The sequence below is a fragment of the Triturus cristatus genome, chromosome 4_2, assembly GCF_964204655.1.
Source record: "Triturus cristatus chromosome 4_2, aTriCri1.1, whole genome shotgun sequence".
Classification (NCBI taxonomy): Eukaryota; Metazoa; Chordata; class Amphibia; order Caudata; family Salamandridae; genus Triturus; species Triturus cristatus.
The window spans coordinates 778,374,333-778,399,452 of record NC_140586.1 but is presented as its reverse complement, the minus strand read 5'-3'; the positions used below and the strand labels follow the sequence as shown (position 1 = coordinate 778,399,452).

At 45.4% G+C, this 25,120-nt stretch overlaps 1 protein-coding gene across 1 annotated transcript in view; it reads right to left on the bottom strand.

The window, feature by feature from the left end:
• LOC146835026 (cytochrome P450 4B1-like) overlaps window positions 1–25,120 on the bottom strand; it is a 253,521-nt gene that overhangs the window by 36,985 nt on the left and 191,416 nt on the right. Inside the window, exons 8-9 of the mRNA XM_085602688.1 lie at window positions 23,337–23,527; window positions 20,755–20,888 (exon numbers count right to left, since the gene is read on the bottom strand). Coding sequence (XP_085458814.1) covers window positions 20,755–20,888; window positions 23,337–23,527 — 325 coding nt within the window. The remainder of the gene's footprint in view (window positions 1–20,754; window positions 20,889–23,336; window positions 23,528–25,120) is intronic.

The window sequence follows — 25,120 nt, the reverse complement described above, 5'->3', positions numbered from 1 at the left end:
TTTGTTCAATGGGTTTGGGGGAGGGCATACGGCTTGTGTCTCCATGTTCTCTGAGGTTAAAGGGCCCAGAAAAGCCTCCAGCTGGCCCAGATCGGTAAATTCCTTTGTGAAGCCATCCTTGATGTGTACAAGTACCGCCTCAAGGAGACCAAAGTGGATATCCATTTGTCGTAATCGGGGACGAGAAGCATTTTTGTTTAAGCGTCGTTTCATGGGAGAAGTCTTGGTTCACGTAGATCTTGTGGTTGTCCAGGTGGGAGGGACCCAGTTTCCTGGTCAGTTGGATTACTGCACTCACCTGTTGGTATCACAAGAAGCAGACTATCACTTGATGAAGGGTGTCTCCACCTTTAGTCATCCTAGTCTTGATTCTATGAACTTTCTGTAGTTTCAGCCGGTGATGAAATTCCAACTTGGTGGAGAAGCAGATAAACTGGGTCACAAAGAGCAACATATGGTCCCCTCTCCATGTACTCTGGGATGCCTGAAAATCACAGTTTGTCTCTCCTGGTTTGATCCTCCAAATCTGTGATCTTGTCCATCATAAACCAATGATCCTGTTCCAAATCGGTATTCACAGTATGTTTCTGTTCTAGGGCAGTCATTTTTCTTTCTGTGGAAAGAAGTCTGGAGTTGAAAATCACCAGTTCTGATCTCATTGAGGTGATTTCCTGGGAGGTCTTGGAGGTGTTGTCATATATGGAGGCGACAGTGGTTCAGAGGGCTACTAACTCTTTAAGGATTGTGTCTACGGCCTGGGAGGGTTTGTCTTGACTTTGGAGGATTTGGATGCCATCCTGGTGACTGCTTCTGTAAAGAGGAGTTGGCGTAACCGACTTCAACATAGAGAGAGGTTATGTATGGGGTCCAACTCTGCCTTGATTCCTGTTGCTGTCTGAAGACAACAGTTGATCTAATTTGCCTGGGGGTCAGTGGTGGGGGGAGTTTAAATGCTTCTTATATGTGTATTTATAAGTTACAGCAATTTTTCCTTTTCCCTTCCCTGGACAAATATTTTTCTGCCTGAAAAACATCTCCTGATAAGTCTCCACTGATATTTTGAGGTGTTTTTCTTCCCAGATACTCCTGTTTTTAAGAGGAGTAAATCTATGAGCATATGCAGGCTGGGATGAGAATTTCAAATGTTTTGAGTTCCGATACAATTGTGAGTTTCCATGTGTTCAGCTATTTTTGAAGGCATTTCTACCCTGTAACGTCTACTCCCACCCAGGAGAAGATTTGCATACATGTAAAAGGACACTGTACTTAGTGTGATCAAATTAATTTAAAGTGATAATTGACCATTTGTGAATTCAATTTAATAAAACAAGACCCAAAAATTGAGAGGTTACCATCTAATTTCAGAGCTAATTCCTAATGCTGTACCGCTTGTTGATTAAAAAGCCCTGCCTGTACCAGTAAAAGGTTGACTGACACAGTGCACCCAAAGCCAAGAGGGCTGCTTCCAGCATATGAATGACAGCATGGGCCAAATTACACAAAACAGTGTGGAATCAACCTGTCTATGTGGAAAAAATTCAAAGATTATTGTTTTCCTGCCACAAAAGAGACCCGAAAACTGCATATTCTTGCAAGTTAGCACCACTAAGCAATTTTGTCATCTGTCTCTAACAGCAAGAAAGTGTTGATATAATCTCGATCTCAACCTAACCCGTTGATGAGAGACAGTCACTATAGGCATTCATCAGTCATAGAATTTTGAGTTGCTTGGCATCTGTGTGTTCGTACGATGTTGATCATTACTCCCCATAGTAATTAAGTTAGAGTCCTAGAGTAAGCAACACTCAGTGGCTTTCCTGGAAAAAATACACCCTGTTCACCAAAGCAAAATGACACTGTGCTGTTTAGTTGCTTCTTCTCTCCAAGCAAAGGTGCCATATTAGAGGCTTTCAGTTGCCAGCAGCACCCCCTTTGCTGACACACTAGGATGGCAGCCTAGTATTGACTGGATGTAGAAGAAGCCGTGCATGTGCTCAAGGTTAGCACATTAATTTTGTAAAGAGAATAGCAATTCCATGCTTTGGCCTAATTCAAATTACTTGCTAGACTTTGATGCCGAATACTGAGCTGTTGCATGGTCAATGACCAACAGAACTTGAGTACAAATTGTTTGTGTCTCTTGCATTAAGGTAACACCTCAATATATACATTTGGCAGATGTTAATTTAATAGGTATCTTTTTGTGGATAGCTGTCAGGTGTAAATTGAACCACTTTCAGTCTTAAATATAGTTTGATGGCCTTAAATGCCTTTGGGATTTAGGCCCTTAGTTTTAGTCCCATGTTCAATCCCTCAATATAAGGGTGATTCTGCTAATACAACCACTGTGATGGCTACTGTGCAGTACTGGTACAGGCTCCTCCACTTCACATTCATAAACTTGTGTGAGCGATGGTTGCAGAACGAGAAGTCATCATATTCTTGACCTTCTTTTATTACTTAGATCGCTTCACTTTGGCTAACCTGCCCACATGCCATCATGGTCCATCCAACAATCTTCCCTAACATGAGGAATCTGCACAGAATCACAAAACCTGAACAATCCCTTGTTTAATAACATAATGCTCAACCACTCACACTACTAGAAGAATGAAAATCCTCCCACTACCATCTTCCCATGGTGATCTCCCTTTTAGTGCTATAAACTTAGTATGTTCTTTTGCCTTTTTCCATGAGTCACCAAACCAGCACCTTTCCCTCTAAAGCAGATATTACACACAAACTACACGAATCATAGCCGCCCTCTCATCAGTTTAAATTGTGATTTGCCAGTAGCCACAAATGACGCCTTTCAGTAGATTCAAGGTAGTTTATTCTAATCCTAGTTATCTCAACTTTACTCCTCTGAGCACATTGCATGCATACCATTAGCACCTTGTTGTATCTTTCCATGGCCCAATTGCATGGTGGAGGATGTAAAGCCTTTCTGAAATTCTTTATGCCACATTTCACTATGAAAGCTGTTATGGTATTGTACATTGTCTGCCTGGATTGTTTTGAGAACTCATTTCCTGGAACTTACTTCAAAAATACTTAATGCCATTTATGGCAGACTCAGTCATAAATGTCACTTATGCTCATCATGAAAATTGTCCAACATAAGCAACATATATCTGAAGTGACCTAGCAACATATGAACTAGCCCTAGAATGTCTGCAACAATCACCTGCCATGCTTATTCTGGACACCACATGGGCACTTAAGGCAGTTTAATCATAACTACAATATAAGCAATCCCCCACATTCCTGTCTACTTCATCATCAAGACTTCACCACCAAAACACTTTCAGCAAAATTGATACCCATGTGAATTTCATTTTGCCACTGCAACTGGACTGGGCCTTAAGTCCTTGGAAGCAATCATTTTATCACACCATAAAACCACCTTGTTTAGACTACCCAATAGCTTTTCTCCAATATGGATTGTCTTACTCCTTCAGGGACCTTTCCTAGTACCATCTTTCCACCTCATACTTTAATACTTATTTCAAATAATTTCTTTACTGATGTTTTCACTCCATTGTTTTCGGTCATGACATATTACCGCATTGCTCCTATTTCAACAATATTATATTCTTCAATCGCACCATCTGCTTCATCTTACAACACATTTAGGAGCAATTCAGTTCTAATATTCTTGTCATCAGGTAAGTACTCAATTTTAAAATTAAAATCCAGGAATTTGATTGCCAACATAGCTCATCGAGCATGTAGACTTCTCGATATCTAGTATAATATCAACTAGCGGATGATGATGTGTTTTCAAATTGAGGGGCATACCTTAAAGAAGCACTTTCAACTTATCATTCCACACACAAGCCAACATTTCTCTTTTGAGAACTGAATACAGTTGCTCAATATATTTGAGAGTTCCAAGAGGCAAAACCCACTGTTGTCTTTTTAGGCTGTCAAATTGACTTAATACTGCAACTGCCTGTATGTATGTGAGACAGCTGCAACATTGGTGCTAAGGAAACCTCTGTCTCTATGGGATTAAAAATGTTTTGACACTCCACTGACCACATAAACTCAGCCCTGATCTTGAGTAGCCCTGTGGCAGTATGGAGGAGGACAGATGTTGGGACAAGTCAGGATCAGAGGACGTCTGCACCAGAAGTCATGGTGTAACTGCTTCCAAGATACAGGGTGAAAAGTGAGGCTAAAAGAAATCAGGAGTGAGGTAGATGAGAAGAAGTGGTGGTCGCAAGGAGGCAAGAGTGTAGGAAGTGAAGAAGGGAGACAGACCAGGAAAGCAAGTCACAGGAGTGGCACCAAGCAGCAGCGTCATCAGAATAAGATCATGGGAGGATATGTGAAAGACAGGGCTCATTTGAGCATTGAACGGGACTAGTCAGATGACTAAAGGATGAATGGGAGGGTGCCACAGAGGACACATTAGGAGAAGGAGGATGGACAGTAGCAACAGGGGCAGTCTGAATAAACAAACATGCTGGAGACAGGAATGGATGCAGCAGCTCAGGCACTCCCAGAGAAAGAACACTGGGTTCCTGGCTGCCACAGTTCAATATATGATTAAATCAGACTGTGGTATCTCCCACTGCCAGAAAGGAAAGGAGCATAGCAGGCTCTACAAATAAGTAAAAGGAACAGCCTATTCTGTAATGAAGCCACCAATATGCTAGAATATTTTCTGTTTATTGCAAAACAGACATCTAATTTCATTACCACATATGCACAATAATGTATAAATATTCACTAAATCTATTTTAAGCCTCTTAGTTTATGATCTCACAAGAACCCCTTGATGGCAATATTGGACCATATTACAGTCGCACTTTATGGGTTCCCAATCTCTCTCTCTCTCTCTCTCTCTCTCTCTCTCTCTCTCTCTCTCTCTCTCTCTCTCTCCTCTCTCTCTCTCTCTCTCTCTATTACAGTGGCAGTAGCCACTATGTATTTGTTCTACATGAGTCAGACTTTCAATAGGAAGATGTTTTTTGATTTGCTAATAACTTAGTCATTCACAAATCTTCATAAAACTTTCCAAAAAAAGTTCATCTACCTCAGCTCTTTCCTGGGAAGTTTCAGGGTGATCCGTCAAGCAGAGGCCGAGAAAAAGAGGGTAACATAATGGTTCACCCATACAATTTCCACAGGGAAATTTGAACAACGATTCAGAGAAAACTGCTGAACAAAATTACATCAGATTTTACAGAAAGCTATATATTTATCCATAAAGTGTGCTTTTTTGTAATTTGGTGTAAATCTGTGCAGCCGGTTTTGAGGAATAATGATTTAAAAAATAGCGATACAGTTTGTGGAGAGACTGCTGTAGGATTCCCTTGGGAAAAAAACCAAAATATGAATTCTGATTAGCTAGACCCACGAGAGTCAGGAGAGGCTGAACAATGTGATTGGAAGGTGCAACAAAAGACAAATGCTGTGGCTGACATTAAAATAGTCAGGGACTCTGTAACTGAGTCCTGAAAAAAGCCCTGACCCCATAGACCATGTGAGGGACCAAATATAGGCACAAAAAAATAAATAATTCAGGCTTGTCGATGTCCCATGTCGATGTCCCATGGAAAAATTCACTGAAACAGCACTATTATTTAAAATTTAAACACTTACATTAGCCAAGTATATGTAAGTTACATAAGTATAACTTGCGCAACTGTGACGCATTGCTTATTACCTCACATATTACATCACTGATGATATCTGAAATCTATGGCGTGGAAGTTATACTTCAATCTCTTTCACTTTGCAGCCTAATAGACCTATGAAGCAGGGCCGGACTGGCTGTAGTGAGCACTAGGCCATTTCCTGGTGGGCCGGAAAGATGGGGGCCGTTTTTTTTTTACTGGGGGGACGGTTTTGCAGCAGTGCTGCAAAATAAGCCCCTTGTAACAAAAGCGCAAGAAGCAGCAGTGTTCCCACCAGCACCCCGCCTCCTCACCCCGGGAGCTGGTCAGACCTAATTGCCAGGGGTGGTTTGCCATCCCAGTCCAGCCCTGCATTGTAAAAGATCATTGTAGTGAGCTTTCACGCTTCCTACAGAATGATCATGCATTCCTGGAGGAGATATCAATCAATCAATCAAACATTTGAAGGGTGCACTACATACCTGTGAGGGTCTCAAGGTGCTGGGGGGGGGGCTCTACTGATCGAACAGCCAGGTCTTGAGTAGCCTCCTGAAGGTCAGCAGGTCTTGGGTCTGTCATAGGCTCAGTGGGAGGGTGTTCCAGGTCTTGGCAGAGAGGTGGGAGAAGGACCTCCCGCCGGGGTTGTTCTTCGGATGCGTGGAATGGTGGCGAGTGCGAGGTCGGCGGAGCGGAGCTGACGGTTGGGGATGTAGAAGGAAAGCCGTTTGTTGAGGTAGGCTGGGCCGGTCTTGTGGAGTGCCTTGTGTGTGTGGAAGAGGAGCTTGAAGGATACCCAAATTCTAGGACCTCAAGTGCCATTTTGCGAGTTTGAATTGTCTGTGATCTAGGTGTCTGATCTGGCCTTGTTTCTGTGTGAGAAGGTTCACCCTAAGCAGCAGCTTCTCATAGGGCTAATGAACATCTCTAGGAGCATGGAGTACCAGGACTGAATGGCCCAAGTGGGAGCCACTAAGATGAGCATCAAGGATGCTGGTCTTCACTTGCTCCCCATGTACAAGAGGAGTGGGAGAGGAGGAAAGGAGTAGGCAAGGATCACTGACCAGTTGATCCATGATGCATTGCCAGTGGACTGTGGGTGTAGGTACTTGGAGATGAAGTTTAGGCATTTTGTATTCTCATGGGTGGCAAACAAGTCTATTTGCACAGTAAAGTGCTTGTGTATAACATTGGAGTTACCACTCATTCACTTACTGATGCATCTTTCTGAGCAGATTTGCAAAGTTGTTGCCACCCCCGAAAGATGCTCTGCTAAAAGGTGTATGTTGTAGCGGATCACCCAATGCCAGATTCCCTGTGCTAGTGCTGAGAGTTGTGGATAATTCGTGCCATCAGCTTTCTGTAGATGGTACATGGTTGTCATGTTGTCCGTCTTGATGAGCATTACCTTCTCTTGAATAACCTGGAAGAAGTCTTATTTAGGCTAGATGAATGAAAAGCACTTCTATGAAATTGATGTGGTGGTCCATGTGTTGAGAGGCCGATATCCCCCCGTGGTCATGGAGTTGAGATTCACACCCTAGCCTATGAGCGAAGCATCCACTATAATGCTCATATGCAGAATCAGGTTTGAGAAAGCCCTGCTCTACAGCAAGTTGTTGCTGTTTGACCAATGCAATTAAATATAATGGGGTTACCGTGTGTCCCTCAGAACCTGGGTATTCAGTTATGAGCTACAAACAGTTCTGTTGGGTGAAATAAATATCCTCAGTGGTTTTAAGATATTATTTACTTGAAAGATTTGTGTTATTTGAGCCATGAGAAGTTTCCCACATGTTGAAGGGATCACTTTTAGGACCTTCGAGTATTTAATGTTTAATGAAAAACATTAACAATTACCTTGAGGAGATTTCTTTCACCGGACAGAACCGTTTGTAGCTCATAACTGTTTCACCAATGCAGACAGCAGTGAATATTGGTCTTTAAAAGCACTGGATCTTATCAATAATCCTCTATCTATGACCACTGCCTCACAAGGCACTCTTGCAGAGGGTTCATGTGGAGCCTGGTGTGAGGAACTATGGAAATGCACAAGGCCATCATGTCTAAAAGGTGCATCACAGTTGTGACCAGGAGCTAACCACTGCACTGGGCTGAAAACGAAGCATCAGGTCCTGGAATGCCAATACCCTCTGTTGGTTTGGGTAGGATTTTCCTGTAACTGCATTCAGCGTAGAACTCAGGAAGGCTTGGATCTGTTGAGGATGGATGTGTGATTTGCTGGCATTTATGGTAAATATCAAGCTGTGGAGCATGGAAATTTCAGCCTGAGAGCCTTGTTGCCTGATGGCGCTCTTGATCTTAGAGACAGGAAACATGTGAGTGCCCCCCATCGCAGATGGGTGGTCACCACTGTTAGACACTTCATGAACACCATTGCAGCTGTGGTGATCTTGAAAGGGAGTACTTTGAATTGGTAGTGATGTCCACTTGCCACAAAGTACAGGATACCAGGGATGAGGAAGGTTGGATGGGTATATGAAAGGAGGCATTTTGAAGCTGAGCAACATCATGTGATTGCTGTGTCAGAGCAGATGGATGACATCCTGCCGGGTTGACATATGGAAAAAGTTTCTATTGGATATATCTGTATAGAGGCCAGAGGTCCAGATGAGGCCTGAGGGACCTGTCCTTTTAGGAATGAGGAATTAAGAAGCAGACACCTTTTCCTCTGATGGTGTCAAGGGACTTTCTCTATTGCCCCTTTCTAGAAGAGTACTTGTTCCTCTTCCTTGAGAAGGAGGAGCTAGTATCTGCTGAGCGCATGTCTGCAAGGTGGGATGTTAGGAGGGGTTGTGAGAAGTTCAAGGCAGTTTTCATTGCAATCTGCTATTAAAACACAAAACTCTGATGTTATTTCCGCTCAGCGAGATAGGAAATCCTGTATTCTCCCCCAACCGGTGAGACATGTGATCCAGGAGGAGGTGTGGCGAGTGACTGCTTAGAAGTGGATGCTCCTTTACCGAAGTCACCTCAGCTTTTCCCTCTGTTACTCCTGTACACACCCTTCCCTCTGTTGTTACTCCCGTACACACCCATGGTGTAACCCCTGCTGATCTGCTGGTGGAAGGTTTGCTGCTGTCTCTGATAATGCTGTTGTTCGGTTGAAGTGATCTCTACTCCTCTCTTGGGCCATTGCTTTTGAAAGAACTGATAGCATTTGGTGTTTGCAGGGCACCCATTGATTTTTTCCTTTTTATTTTTTCTATTATCTCATTAACCTGAAAATCATAGAGATGCTCCTCATTGATAGGGAGTTTGAGGTGATTTTCCTGTACTTCTGGTTTGAGCCTGGAGATTCAAAGCCAGGTGTGACATCTGAGGAGGGTACTAGTATCAATGCCCCTAGATGCTTTGTCTGCAGCATCAAACATGCATGCTGGCATTTGGGGTGGTGTTGCACTCAAACACTATTGCCCTTCCTCATTCTGCACTCCTCAGAGAGGTGCTTCATGAGTTCCTGCATCCTCCCACTGAGACCTGTCTTACCTGGAAAGTAGTCTGGCAGACTCAGCTATGCGCCAATGTGTTGCTGCCTTTACTGATACCCTCTTACCTGCAGTGTTAATGTTTTTTGCTTTTCTAACCAGGTAGAGGGAAATTAGCTGTGGCTTGGGCAGAAGCTCTCCTACATGGGGTGTAGACCACTGCAGAGTCAGGGGGGACCTGGCCCCTGGTGTAGCCAGCGTTGCTATGTTAAGATTTTTTATTTTTTCTCATCTCTAGTTGCTACTACCCTAACTTTCACTGACTTTTTGAAATTATCTGGGAAAGATTGGAGCATGCTTTTAAGCGTGTATAAGTACTGGACTGACTGTTCAGTCTTGGAAAGTGTCTCCACAAGGAATTCCACTTCGTTTTGGACAATGTGCATATCCACTTTATGGTGTGTAGTGGTCCTTTGGATGACCTCATAGTAGACTGTGGTATCATTTGGCATAAATGCTCTAACTGGGTAATAGTTCAAGTCTGGACAGTTAGGGGCGGGCCGACATTATAGCCTTGTCGGGGTTATCAGTGGGGTCTGGGTCTAAGGGCTGGTCATATGGGATGGTGGGATCATATAGGCTGCCTCGATCCCAAAAGGCGCATGGGGACCCCTCATGTGACTTTGGTTAATGCAGAAAAGGTGGTCTGTGTGAGCGTGGTGGTGAAGATGGTGAAGGTAGTAACAGAGGTGGGAGATGCAGAGGAGAAGAAGCGGTGAAACATATGGGAGAGGAGAGGATCTGTACCCCAGCCCTGGGTGGCCTCTGAGGATGGCTCTCCCTTGATGGCAAGACTTCTCCGGTGAGGAAGTGTCTCTGATGGCTTCAGTGCAGTGGTTTTGCTGGGATCTTTACAGCTACACAGTAAATAAAAAAAACATTTGTGCTTGGCGTCAAGCTCCTCCTGAAATGGCTGCAGAATCAGTGCCTCTAATTCCTTGCATCCAACTATTGACAGAGGTTTTGGCATTGATGGAATCTTTGACATTATTGGGATTTTTGGTGTTGATGTGATCTTTGGTACCACCTATTATCAGGCCTTCAATGATAGCTTTGTATGTGAGTGGGGGTGCTCAATGACCTTGGATAAGGTGTAGATCGACAGCCAGTTAGGGTTGATGCCCTAGAGCAGAGCCTTAGTCGACTCCAAAGCCTTCTCTTGGTGCTGACGGGAGCCCAAAGGCAGTGGAGGTGACACTCTGTTATGTCCATGCACAGGTTTTCAAGGCAGAACTCTGTGGAAGCATGCTCTGCCTCATTATGGGACTTTCTATGCAACAATAGCTTGGTTGACTGTGTCTCTGAGATTGTCATATTACTTATAACCCTGGGCATTGTCTTAGGGCCTGATTTAGATCTTAGCAGATGGGCTGCCCTGTCTCAACAGTGACGGATATCCCATCTGCCGAAATATAAATCCTATTATATCCTATGCAATTTATATTTTGGCGGATGGGCTATCTGTCACCCTTGTGATGGAGAAACCGTCCATCAAGATCAAAATCAGGCCCTTACTTCAAGGGCTGAAGGTCTTTGTCATCAGCTCCAATTCCACATCTTCATGTTCCGAAGTACTTGAAGGGACCATATCTCGATTGGGTATCGCTGGGCCGCTAGGATTCTGGATGGATCTGTCTTCACCTTCTTTGGCTCTGAACGTATCTCCTCCAAAAATATTGGGAGTTTTGGAGAATGGCTGTTGGTGCATTTTGTGGTGCACCCAACCCCTATCTCTCTGGTACCACAAGGTCTTTTTCAAGTGGAATGGAGGGCACGACTCAAGATGTGTCATAGTGATTGAGTGAGAGACACAGGTGCCATGGTGATCTGAATACAGATACTCCAAGTTGCATCAGGGACATTGTCTGAAGGGGGTCAGATTCATCATCCCCTTCCAGTCTTCATTCTCTGGTGTCAATAATCGAGGGAGAACATGCAGTCCCTGAAGGTTGCCAGGCATACAGGGTGTTGAGTGTTACCTGGCTGTCCTCCTTAGGTGTGTGGTGAAGTAGTGCAACAGAGAGTCATTGCGATGTAGACTGTTCTTCTGAAATGTTTGTGTTGTAATTCAACTGTGTGGGTCTGAAAAACGTGCAATGAACACAAAGCCCTCTTGGTGTATGTATGAACGCTGTGGCAGTAAAGAAACAATCTAAGATGGAGTCAGTGGCCATGGGCATTGTGGACCAAGTGAGAGTGACTGAACATTTGTGAGTCGAAAGATTTTGAAGAAAACTATTTCAAAAACATCCAAATCCAACACTAGATCGCAGGAGTTTGCGATGCATGTGTATCTACTGCCACACACCCTAACAAACATATCTCTACTACTTAAAATTTTATGGTTTCAACTTTTATTAGCATTTTTAAAAGAAGGGCAGACAGAAACCGCAGCACATTAAACACTTCAGGGAAATAAGTCCCTGGTAACTAGTCACACATGCTTTACTGCTAGTGAAGCAATACTAGTCTGAACAAAGGAAAAGAAACCCCTGCCCAGAGATCCCTCCCCCCTAGAATCCAACCCAGCTGCCCCCACCCCGTCCACAGTCACCTAGTAACCTAAATTGCACTAAAGGGGATATTTGGTTGCAGACTTTATGCCGTGTGTTGGTCCGACTCAGTGAAGAGCAGGAGCCTGAGATATTTGGGGCAGGTCATTTCATTGAATTCGTGCGAAAGTAGCGACACATATGGTTCCCACACCACCTGAAATTCCTCCCCCTTCCCTGCCAGAGACATAGATATCCTCTCCATACCCAATATGTGCCAGATTTTATGTAGCCGGTTCGTGTGAGTTGGGGTATTCGTTGTTCCCCAATGGGCAAGAATAGCCTGGGCTGCTGCGCCATGCGCCATACCAATCTGTCTGCCGCGGACAGACTTTAGGGGGTAGGTTAGAGCATTTGAGAGACCCAGCAGCACATATGTGGGGAAGCACGGGAGCTGCGTGTCTAGATACTTCTCGATGTCATCGAGGACTCTTGTCCAGTAATGCTGGATGCGTGGGCGCTCCCACAAGATGTGTGTCGAGGTCCCCCTGTCCCCTCAACCCCGCCAACACCTATAGCTGAGTGAGGGTTTGATTTTGTGTATTCTAACTGGTGTATAGTACCAATGTGAGATGATCTTTGTCAGTGTCTCTGTGAGGGCTGTGTTGCGTGCCGTGTGGCGAGCACGATAGGCTATGTTCACCCACTCTATTGCACTTAAGGACCTTCCCAATTCCTCTTCCCATCTTGCACGCCCTGTGTGGAAAGTGTGGGCCTGGGTCTGGAGAAAGAGTGTGTATAATTCTGATGATTTAGCTGGAGCGACCATTCAAACTGCGTTAGGCGATGCTGCGCTTCGGCGAGATTAGATGGGTGCGTGATCCAATGCCTTAATTGAAGATAATGTAAGCGTTCCGCTTCTGGGATCCCAAAGATGTCCCGCACCTGGGAGAATGTGAGCAGGCCCTCCACATCAAAGGAGTGGCCCATAGAGCGCCATCCTGCCTCCCTCCAAACTGCAAATGTCGAGGCTGTCAATCCAGGCGTGAAGTCCGGATTCTCACAGAGAGGGGATAGTGGGGATGGGTATGTGGTCAGGCCTAGCTTAGTACTGGTGCAGTCCCAGGCTATTAGTATCACCCAGGTTACTGGGGATACATACAAACATCTGGGTCTGTGTGCTTTGGGGAGGAATGGAATCTTCCAGAGATCGGTGCCCGCCACTGCCTTATCCTGAAAGAGCCATGGCTTTTCCGATTCCGGGTGACTCCACTCCACTAAATTTCAAAGTTGTGCCATTTTAAAGTAGAGTCGTAGGTCCGGGATTCCCAGCCCTCCGGCCTCTGGAGGGAGGTAGCTCAGGGATCGCTTCATTTGCGGCTTCTGTCCTTGTCATATAAACTGTGCTAATTCTGACTGAGGTTTGGCAAGCATCCCCCGTGGAGGAGCGAGAGGCATGGCTTGGAAAAGGTATAATATATTTTGGGGAGGGCCGTCATCTTACATGCCCATATCCGACCCAACCAGGAGACGTTAAGGTGTTTCGACCTTCCCAAGTCGCTCTGTAGTTGCCAGAGGAGTGCACCATAGTTACTATCTATTGTTGCCGATATTGAGTTGGCAAGGGTGATCCCTAAATACGAGATGGTCGTTGAGGCCCATTCCAACGGATATTGGGCCGCGAGAAGATCCACCGTGCCCTGAGTGACCGAGAGGTTGAGGGCTTGAGATTTTGTGATGTTGATTTTGAACCCTGAAGCCGCTCCAAAAGTCTGCAATTCCTCCAGGAAGGCCGGGAGGGAGACAGCGGGGCATGCTAGGGATGCCAGGACGTCATCAGCATACAAGCTGATAATGTGTCTATCACCGCCGAAGGGGACCCCGGCAATGTCCAGGTGATCCCTAACCCTCTGCACCATAGGCTTCATATACAGAGCAAATAATAGGGGCGAGAGTGGGCAGCCCTGATGGGTTCCTCTATGGATGGAAAAGGGAGAAGAGGTAAAACCGTTGACACGAACTGTCGCAGTAGGAGCGTGATAACAGTTAAGAATCTGCATCTGTCCCCTATCCCGAAGTGCTCCAGCACTTGGTTGAGGTATGGCCAGTGGACTCGGTCAAACGCCTTCTCGGCGTTGACCACCAGAAGCATGTATTCCCCTGGAACCTGGTCACTTTATCAATGATGTGCAGAGCTCATTTAGTGTTATCACTTGCTTGCCGATGAGGGACGAAGCCCGCTTGGTCCGGGTCCACTAGGAGGGGCATATAATCATTGAGTCTGTGGGCGATGATACTTGTAAATAATTTAAGTCAATGTCTAGGAGGGAAATGGGCCGGTAAGAGCTGCACCGTTGCTTGTCCTTCCTTGGATAGGGTAGGACCTCGACAATTATCGAGGATTTTAACATTTCAGGAGGAATGGACCCACAGTCAGAGAAGGAGTTGAATAATTTTGTAAGTATAGGGGCCGATGTGAGGCAGAAAGATTTGTAAAAGACTGCTGACAGCACGTCAGGACCTGGGGACTTGCCCAGCTTGAGGCGCGCTATCGCCGATATTACCTCTTCTATGCGAATGTCCTCGTCTAGGATTGCGACCTGATCCGAGGAAAGAGCCGAGGTCTTGGCCCCCTTCAGATAGCCAGAACCAGCTTCTAAATCAAGCTGCTGGCTATCGTACAGGCACTCATAAAAAGTTTTGAAGGTGTTTGCTATGTCCGGGCCCTCTGTGAGCAAGGTCCCTGTAGGTGAGAGCATCTCAGAGATGCCTTGCTCGTTGCGTTTGGCACACAGGGTAGTGGCTTAGTGCCTCCCGCATTTGTCGCACCCCGTGTAGTAGGAATGACGCAGGCGAAGGGCGGAGTATTCCGCCCTGACCAGGTCCAATGGCGCAAGTTGAGCACGGGCGCTAGACATTTGGCGCCACAATCTCAGGGCCCCGTCCGCTGATGTATGCGTTCCGGTTCCTTCACACGTCCAGTGAGGTCCTCCCTCTTAGCCTTGCGCATTTGATTATCTGCGGAGGATATGGCTATAAATTCCCCTCTGATGACGGCTTTGAGTGCGCCCCACAAAATGGCCAGCAACGTCTCAGGAGTAGCATTGTGGTGGAGGAAGTCATCAAGGGCGTGCTGGATTTGCTTTTTAACCTCCGTGCGATGCAGTAAGGAGGCCCGGAGTCACCAGGATCTGGGGGGGGCGTTTGTTCGGCGGCATGGAAAGAGTTATCAACACCGCCCCATGGTCTGACAGGACAGTCGGGTATACCTCAACCTCCTTAGTGAGTGAAAGAAGCTCCCTAGTGCCTAAGAAGGGATCCAACCTGGCGTACGTTTTGTGTGTATGAGAGTAGTAAGAGAATGCTATTGATTGGGGGTGTTTGGCCCTTCACAAATCCACCACCCGTAGTTGCTCCAGACATACCATGCCAGCCGCCGATAGCGCCCCGACTGTCCATACCTCAACGCTGATCCGTCCCGTGAATTATCAAAAACCATGTTGAGATCCCCCCCTACTAACACCAGTTGATCCCCTGAACCAAGTGCACTATCCAGTGATCCATGTAGGAATTCTTCCTGTTTCTCATTAGGGGCATATAAGGAGCCGATCACAAGTGACCTGTTTTGCAATGGTAAACCTATACACTAGTAGGCGCCCCCTGATTTTGCTAATATGCTGGTCAATTGCCCCAGAGAAAGAGATGCTCACCAGAATCGCCACTCCTGCTGACTAGGTAGGGCTTGATGAAAAGAATTGCTGTGGGAAGGCCCTAGACTTCAGCCTATGACAGTCTTCGGCAAGGAGATGAGTCTCTTGTAAAAGGCCAATATCTGCCCGTAAAGACTCTAGGGAGTTAAGAATGGCCCACTGCTTAATCGTATTGTTGAGCCCTCTGACATTAAGCGACAGAATACGGTTGTCCCGGCTAGTCATGTATGGGGTGAAGTAACTGCGACCCTACCTGACTTTGGGTGCCCACTGCGCTCTCCATGCTCTGCAAGTACCGTCCACCTAGAAGAATCCCTCCAGTGTGTGCAAATAGAATAGCCCCTGTATAGGTGAGTGTGGACTCCAACAAAATCCCCAGCTTAAAGAACCCCGACAACAACAATGAAAAAACTTGGAAAGATGAACAAGTATCTAGTCCTGTGGTATGACGACACTACATGGTGAATCCGATGGGGGTTGGCATGTGGTCAAAGGCACAACTCCCTCCTCCCGCCGTCCTGCTCTAGGTGTAGATATCATGAAGAAACAAGCATTGGCATAGCCAATAGGTCTCGCCTTTGGGACCTTATAAGTGTTTAGCCATGCAACAGTTAATGTTGTTGCACCAAGGATATTGTGCTGCATAACTTAAATACTTATAAGGTCCCAAAAGCGAGACCTATTGGTTATGCCAATGCTTGTTATCAGGGCCTTTTCCCCGTCATAAATTTCAGCAGGTTTGACCTGCCGAAATCTGTCGGGTAAACAGTGGTTGTGGTGGGTGAATGGTGACGATGAGTAGCTGTGTGGGTTGGGGGGGTCATTTGAGGGGTGCTAAGTATCACCAAGCGCAAAAGTATGATACCTGCACAAACGTTTGTTTTTTTCCCACAGGCATCAGAATTTATCCCCTAGCCTGTAATCAGACCGCGAGATTTTTTTCCATTTCATTTTTTTCTTTCTTTAACACACCAATCAGGGTTTATGAAGGAAGGCTAAAACTTCTATAACAGAAACTACAATTTAGAATCATAGTATCTTGGAAAGCCTGTTGTTCACAAATGAAAAACACACCTTTAAAACAACACTGCCTAAGCCAAAACAACTTCACGGACAAGTTCCTTTGTTTTGTTGTTCATAAGATCAGTTTAGTTGTTTGTCCTTTCTATGTTGAAAGCTACCATGCTATTGTTGATATACATAGCAGTTGTCACTAGAGGTTAAGATGTGTGATAGCTTAATGGAAAGTTTTACACATTAGTGTGGTGACAACTGAATGTCAGCGCACCTCTCCCAAACGCCATGGCTGGGATATTTGAGTGTGCTGGATTGAGCCAATTAATTACTAGGGGGATCAATTTTTCACACCTAATGATAGTGGCGTGTATTTAGAAGTAGGAGCCAACATTCCTCACTCCATGATAGGTTTGCAGACCTGTAACATAATTCACGTAACATGTAAGACCTACCAACCAACCTCTATGCATCTGCTGTAAACAACTGAGATTGAATTGCCATAAAAAATGGAACGTTTGCTGTTCACAAGTAGCAGTATCATACCCAAATCTGCAACCCGATGATGAAAGATAAATACTTTCTATAGATTAAACTCTTGCCTTTTTAAGCAAGGTGGAAGATAGTTTTGAAACCACGGAAGCTCTCACAAGTCCCGGAGTTGCTGCCTATTTGTGAATTATTAGCAAAACAAAGTCAGGGGTGAAACCGTTATTAAAAGCATCAACAACCTGTCCTAGAAAGGTTGTGTCGTTTTTGACAATACATCACCTCAACAGATGGATATTTAGCGGTCTAGAATATTAAGTTTTTGTTTACATTCCTAGGGGCATGGTTAGATCATCCAATGAGAGTAGTCGTTCAGACCTCAGTTTGCAGGAAAGCACCATTTTTTTTTACTCGATTTGAGAAATACCTTTCACACGGATGAACATTTTTAAACAAGCATTGGCCGTGCGGCAGTAAAAGTAACGCTGCGTGGCCGTAAAAGCGAAAGTCATCGCGATCGCTCTGAAAGCGAAAGTGATCGCGATGACGCGCTAAAGCACGCTAGGGATGCGCGCGCAGCAGCGGGGGAGGGGCGGAGAAACCATTGGTTGAGCACATCATCGCGCAGCAATGATTGTGGAGAGGCGGAGCGAGTTTTCAAAGTGCTGCTGAAGGCTGGCGGTTCGCGCGTGCATGCTCGCATGAAAGCAAGCGCTAGGCCAGCCAGCAGCACTTTGAAAACTCACCTACAAAATGTCTATCAGAGCAGCGCATGCGCGCTGACTCAGCAAGACCTAAAAACCCAGGACCCAATTTGGGGGGCAACAGTTTTGGCCAAAGTGGAAGGGACCGCATCAAGGGCCGCCTGCCGACCCTTAGCTATCTCATCAGGGTGCGGTTTGGTTGGGGTCCGGCAGCGCCTCACTCTCTGCCAGCCACTCTTTTTCGTTGTTTGAGACCGCGGCAGCATGCCCTCCGGACTCTGCTCTTCTGGATGTGCTATCCCTAGCAGGCAGCAGGTCTCCGCCAGGGAACGTAGCTGGTGGAGCTTTCCATCCCACATAAAAAAATTAAGCGGAAGAGGTGACCCCACGAGTAGGAGATGCCAAGACCTTGGAGGTGTGTCGTCACCGGGCGGAATGACTGGTGCTTCTGCAGGGTGATGGCCACAAGGTCTTGAAAGAGTGCAGGGGAATGGCCCCGGAAGGCAATGGGGTGGGAACTGCATGCCGTCCTAAGGATCTCCTCGTTCACCTGAAAGTCATGCACACAAACCAATATGTCCGGTGGGGAGGAAGCGTTCCGCCTGGGGAGGCCCACCCTGTGTGCTCTGTCCAGTTGGATCAGGGACTGCGGAGGGCCCCCCAGGATGTGGTGAAAGAGCTCACAGGCATAACCAAAAATGTCATCTCCTTGTGCCCTGGATGCCATCCCCCTAATTGGCACATTGTTTCTCCTGAAGCGATTTTTTAAGTCCTTCAGGTGTGCCTGTATGTGTATATGCTGCTCCCAGAGTCGGATGAGTTCTTGCTGAAGAGTTTCTACTTCTTCCTCTCTGCTCCCCTCCTTCTCCTCCAGGTCCGTTACTCATTCCCACGTCTCGCCGTGTCTCCTTGCGGTCCTGGGCGAATTCGCTTCTGAGGGAGTGGAGCTCATCGCTCAGGGAGGTGAACAGGACCCCCATGAACGACCGAGTCACTGGTTCCTCCGTAGTGTGCTCGGGCGGGTGACCAGACTCTCCGGGAGGCATGGCCACCTCCTCCAATCCACTCCCCCCGGGTCGGGAGAGAAGGTCCTTAATCGTGCGGTCTTTCTTGAGCCACCCAGCCGCCATGGTGGGAAGCTTGTTTCAGTACCTCCTGGAAGTCACCTAGGACTTCACGTCGTATGTTGTGTGGGCTGATACCACTAGCGCAAAGGCCATTCAACGAGATCACTAGGCGGCCACTCACCACAGCTCACCACCGCGTGAGCTCTTCCCTGGGGGGGGCTCCACCAGCACCCCAGAGCCGGCATGCAGCAAGGCCAAGCCGTGCGGGTCCTTCTTTCGGGCGGTAGCGCTACTCATTCTGTATGGCCCAAAACCCATGTCCCATCGTGCCGAAGACGGGGCCCACTGCTCCACTGGGCCATCCCACATCTCCCAGCAACAGCTCTATCCCAGCCCAGGCCGAAATGCCCGCCGAAAACCAGGGGGGAGGGAAGGGAGCACTTGCAAAGGGGCACAGGCCACTGACTGATGTCTCCTGTGACTTGAGGCTTCGTCCTGTCCCACGCTGCAGGCTATCTTGGCCCCGCACCCAGGGCACGAGAACTGGGGAAGAGCGCCCACTCCCAGGGAGCGAGCCCAACTCCCCCTCGCAGGCAAAGGGACAAGCAGGCACCAGGACCCCACTGAACACGGCCGCTAGCTCCACAGGCCCCGCAAGGCTGCACTCCATGGGCTCCGGGAGCATGCTAGTCAGGCCGAACTGCCCACCAGTATGCCCCGCAGCAAGGGACTCCACTCACCCAAGGGCCCCTCGGGGGGATCCAGGCCTCTGCAGGAACAAGCACCAACGAGGATGTCCACAGGGCCCACCTGCTCAGGAGCACCTCTCCGCTGTCATCAGCTAGCGTATATGGCCACTCAGGGCCGCTCAATGCTGCGTTCGAGTTGAGCTGCCCCCTGGTGCCCGAGGGTCCGCCCCAATGCTATGCTATGGGGGCGCAATGCAGTCGAGCCCCGTGTGCGTGGCCTGCCCCCTGGAACCAGGCCTCCGAGGCCACGCCGCTCGCACAGACGTGGCCTCGCTCTGGGCCCACGCGGCTCTGCCGCTGCACCTCCGGCACCCCGCCACAGACCGCAGGACTTGACCGCGGCTCTCCGGCGGCTGCTCCTGCAATTTCACCACGTCCGCCCACTCTCCAGGGAACAAGGAGCCCTCCAGTGCTGCATATGCTGCGGCACAGGCCCGGAAAGCGACTTGACTCGGTGCCATCTTGGCCACAACCCCTACTTAACATTTTAAAAAGAAATCCTTGAAAGGGCTTAAGTTTCAGGATATATGAATCTAAGTTGGAACAGAGTGTTGTTATGCTATCTGTGTTTTTATGGTTATGTGACATAACACTTGCACCATTCATAGCAAATACATTGTATTCTATCTAACGTCTAAGAAATTGTCAGTCACATCATGGTAAGCCAACAGAAGCATTTTAGTCTCCCCTCTTTATAGAGACTGTTTGGGTGTATCCTGTTGCCTCCAATGGAATGCAAGATGATTTTAATCTAATAGGTACACTCCAACATCACACATTCAATTATTTGTCTCATCTATTCACTGTACACATTAAGAAATAATTTTTAGGTCTGGCTTCGAGACAGTTCTAGCATACAGATGCAAACCCATAATAAATTCCATACAGATGCATTAAATACATAGAGGGGCTTTCGGTTAACCCTCTTCATCCTTGGCTCTGTTTACTGTGAGTGATAGTGCTTGCTCTTGTACATGTGCACATCAACCTAAGAACTACTCCATTTCAGTGCTAGTGCTGGTAGGGCAATCTGTGCTTTCATTTGATATCAAAGGGTTAGTCTTGCGATTGGTAATTTTTCATGTACTTTTTGCAAACATACTTAACTTAACTACACTTTTACTATTTATTACTACTTTTATTCTGCTGTTACAATTCTAATGGTATATGTTTGCGAGCTAAAATATCAAAAATATTTGAAGACTTGTCAAGGCCAGAACTACTGATTTTGCCAGTGCTTATACCTTAAGGTTTTGTACTGCAGCGTGAATTTTTTTGTGTTGCTTTTGTCAGTGCATGTGTGCAACACACCTATTGGCTTTCACAATGCTTGTCTTACTTATGTATTTTCTATTTACTAATCATAAACATATCATGAACTGCAAACGTTTCATACCTTCTGGTAACGTTCGTCCATCAAAGAAAGTTACTGGCTTGGCGAGACTTCGAGACACTCCGGGTACTGGAGGATAGAGGCGAAGGGACTCCTTGATACACATAGTGGTGTAAGTCATCTTGCTAAGATCTTCCCTGAAACATGTAGCATTGTGATTGTAAAAGAATAATGCATGTTTATGAAGGCGACAAATGTATTTAATGACTGAGCTCTATTTAAAGATCTGCAATACATGCTTCTCGCAATCCTTTCCAACAGCACACTGCATTTTTATCTATTACTATCCATATGTTATATATTGTAACATTGGTCACAATCATAAATCAGCAATGTTGATTATTGCTCAATACACAAGAGGTACAAACATACAACTTGAAATGACCTTGTAGTTGTGCCAAATCCCTACAAAGCGGCAAACCAACATCTTTTCTTTGCAGTGCATGGGGTGCACTCCAGGAGGCACAATTCTACGTCGCCTGCAGCTCGGAAAATCCTCACACATTTCGGGCAAGGTGCAAGGAGAGCATTTAGAATCGTAGCAAACTGCCACCCACATCAGAGAAGTCAGCTCAACTGTGTGTCCATGTTGCCATCCTTTTCTTCGTCGGGGGACCTGCCTGCCCTTCCATAAACGGGCACCACACAAAGCAAGCTTACATGTCTTGATGGTGATTTGACAACTGTCATGGAGTTTAATAATCAATAATGATCCATACAGACTCTGCTGTTACTCCAGAACAAGTGGGAGCCCTTTTAAGATCCCAGCACAGCGTGTTAGGGACTGTGCGATCGACTTAAATGTGTTTTCCATTTTTTCTCAGATTTGTTGGCATTCATTCAGGGATTGGCCCAGTGTTACAAAGAAATACAGCAGAAGAGGAATAAAAACATGGCTCAATCATAAAAGATAGGCAGAAGTCAGGGTACTATGGGCAATTCGGTTACAGTGACTGTTGAGGGCCTTTCTTCTACAAATCCACTTTACTTATCTTGTGCATAGGAGTTGGGTGACTCCTCTTTCACCATGGCCTTTATCTTGGAGGAAGTGTTGGAGAGCTCCATATCACTTGGGCTTTGAGTTTCAATCTCTCTTTTTGAGTGACACCAAGAAAATGTTTGTGTGAAGTATCCAAAGGCTCCTTCAAAGCAGTCACTGCTTCAAAACTATGGCCAGAAGGTCATATGAGATGACTTCTGGAGGCTGGAAACTCTCTTGGAGATTTACAAGCTATGGTCAGCACAGTCACAGGTCCACCAATGGACCTTTTTCGTTCGGTAGGACTGAAACCAAGTGTAATCATAAAGATAAGGCATTTTGAGAATTAATTGTTTGTCAGGTGTCAGGATGCACTACTACAAGAAGGGATCTCGATATTTTCAAAGAAGACTTACGTCTATGGCCCAGGATGTTGATGACAGACTAATTCATCACTCTCAGCTCTACGTTTGTGTGATTGTCTATTATTGTGCTGCATAAATAGTTTATTAAGCACATGTATTTCTTAGTTCTTTTCATTAATTAGTTATTTCCTAAATACTTGAGTAGTTTCACTGATTACTGAATTAAAGACAGGAAAATTACCTACAGGACCAATGACTGGAAAGGTTGAAGTACACATGATGAGGCACTTCTACCCCTGCTACTTAAACACTACCTACCTCTCTACATGTAGGTCACGGAAACCCGTACTATCTTATCGATGCATACATGTGTCTGAAACCGAGGGTTTTGTGTCACCATGAGGATAAACTATATGACATTAACTGCGTTATACTGGTCAGTTTATGTAGCATGTTTCATTCCATGAGCATATAAGGCAACAATGCTATCTAGGTGGATTTGATGCATGATGTATGTGATGAACCCATTTTCTGTTGGTAACTAAGACACATGATTGTCAAAGTTTGCACTGAACATCCCTATCTAATAGTCCCTTGAACTCATGATGTGCTCACTTCAAGCAATGGTGCACCTGCAAGCAATAAATTCTTAGCTGAAGGTGAACTGCATTCACTGCCACCATCATCATTGCCTATCCCCTGGATAAGGGGAGGTTTTGATTAAATGTTGAATATGGGGCAGGGGGGGCAGGCGCCTAAAGAAGGTTGGTGATAGGGACACTGTGGCCTTACTTTTTAAAGACAATGGAATCGATTCTGCTTAGGTCATAACCCACATCAGATGGTCTAAATCATGGAGATTTGTGTGTCATAAGTGAGGTTGCTGTTTTGATAATGTGGTCATATTCTACAACTTCACAACTTGCCATATAAGCCAAAGGGAGCCTCCAAGTTGTACATGGTGCTGGTCGCTTGGTGGGCTAGATTACACAGTCTCTACGAGTCTGCGGGGGCAAACATTCGAAGGATGGATAAATATCCAGGAATATGCACACATACATCCCCTCGTCCACAGACCCTGCCTGATTGTTGTTGGACTAAAACTAATTCGGCAATTGACTGTACAGTGTCACTGTTGGCATTCTGCAAAGTCAAAGCTACCATGCAGGCTGTACATAATGTGGACAATACAAATAATATGTCTAAAGAAAACTAATATGTAAAATGATGTCTGCTCTTACCATTCCACTGTGTCCCTGTCTCCCAGTATTTCCTTAACCTCTTCCCTGCATTTCTTTTGGTGTTCTTGGTTCTGACCCATGCAGTAAAGAATCCAAGATATCCCACTAGCTGTTGTATCATGACCTTCAAACATGAATGTGTCCACCTCGGCACGGAGGTCTTCATCAGACAGTGGTTGGCCATTTTCATCCTATTGTAATAGAGATATTTAAAAAAATCATGGAGGAGCTTAATTATCGTATCAATTCTATGGAGGATCAAGAAAACTTGTGACACATATGCCAATTAAGAAGAACTAAAGAGACATCATTGATTACAATAGGCAATATGTGGAAAGTCTTGATTAAAGCATTTTGATCCTGAATGAAATTTCTGTTCATCTGCTTCACAATTGTAAAATTTCAAAAATGCTAATTTCTGGTTAGTTCTAGAGTATATTCAAGTACAAAATCCAAGTATGCTTAAAACTAGCCCTGCACATAGTTGCATACTTGTTCATGCTGACAAAAACAACATTAATCTTTTGCTCGCTTGAGATCTGAAAACGATAGACTTGTTCAAATCTAGTCTTTAAATCAGAGGAACACATTTTGTTTATTTTCTTTGCATTAGTCTCTATCAGTCATTCATTACTTCTATGAGGATGTTTTGAAAATAAACCTGGTTTAATATTTTATTTCTATTTCTTATAGTCTGCCCGATTTGAATGTGCCTAAATTGGGCACTGTTGCATTTATAAAAGTAGACATGCTCTTAGAAAGAAAAACCATCATTCTTTCTCTCCAAGACATATGGGAAAATATACATGATCTTTATGACATGCTGTGCTGTCATACAAACTAGGGTTGCATACGTTTGGCCAGGAAGGAGAAAGGAGATCTGCTTTTCATCAATGTATACCTTCACTTGTCTATAAAGAAGAAGTCTCTTTATGTCACAATGAGGGGGCAACATTAAATATTTTCTCAGCAGAGTAAGCCCTTTTTTTAGTGAGACTATAATGTGACAGGCTTCAATAATGTCACAGGCAGTCTGTTCAATATTTGCCGTAACTATAGTTTGAATACTTTTACAGCTTTTCAATGAGGTACATAGAATGGGTCCCTTCCTAAGTCAGGGATAGAACCAATTGTGGTCCATATATGTATATCCATGGTCAATATCAAACTCTGCATGCTTTCTCGCAGTCTTGTTCCTTAATGTCTACTCAAACATTGATGTTGTTCCTGTACCATCTTCAAGAGTGAGTAGAGGTGCAAAAATAACAGCGCAAGGTTTCTACTGCAGTTAATTATAGATACAGACATGGCAAAGAATGACAAATAACCATATCTCTTGTATAACATCTTATAACATCCCTTTATAACATCTTTAAACCATTTATTCAAACATTCCCATATTAAAGTAATCTCGGTGTCAATACTTCTATAATGATTTTGATCTGTCATTTCAATTAATGTTGTCTGTAAACTTATTTCTCCATTTAGGTTTCTCTGTAGTGACAAACTCCTTTTTGCCAGGACTCTAACATTATGTCATCATGAGGGTATACGCCATCCTCTGAAGCATTACCTCACTGAGGTGTGTATGATAGGAGTCATTACCACAGTATAGCAATCCAAGTTTACAGGTTACCTAAGAAGAGTTGTTTATTAAATACAGTTGTTTATGTGAACAGCCGTTGCTGCATCTATACGTTTCCTGTTTTTGAATGTATTACACTGTGTAATTTGATGGTTTCTTAAATGTGTTAGGATGCTATTAAATAAATGCAATTTTATAC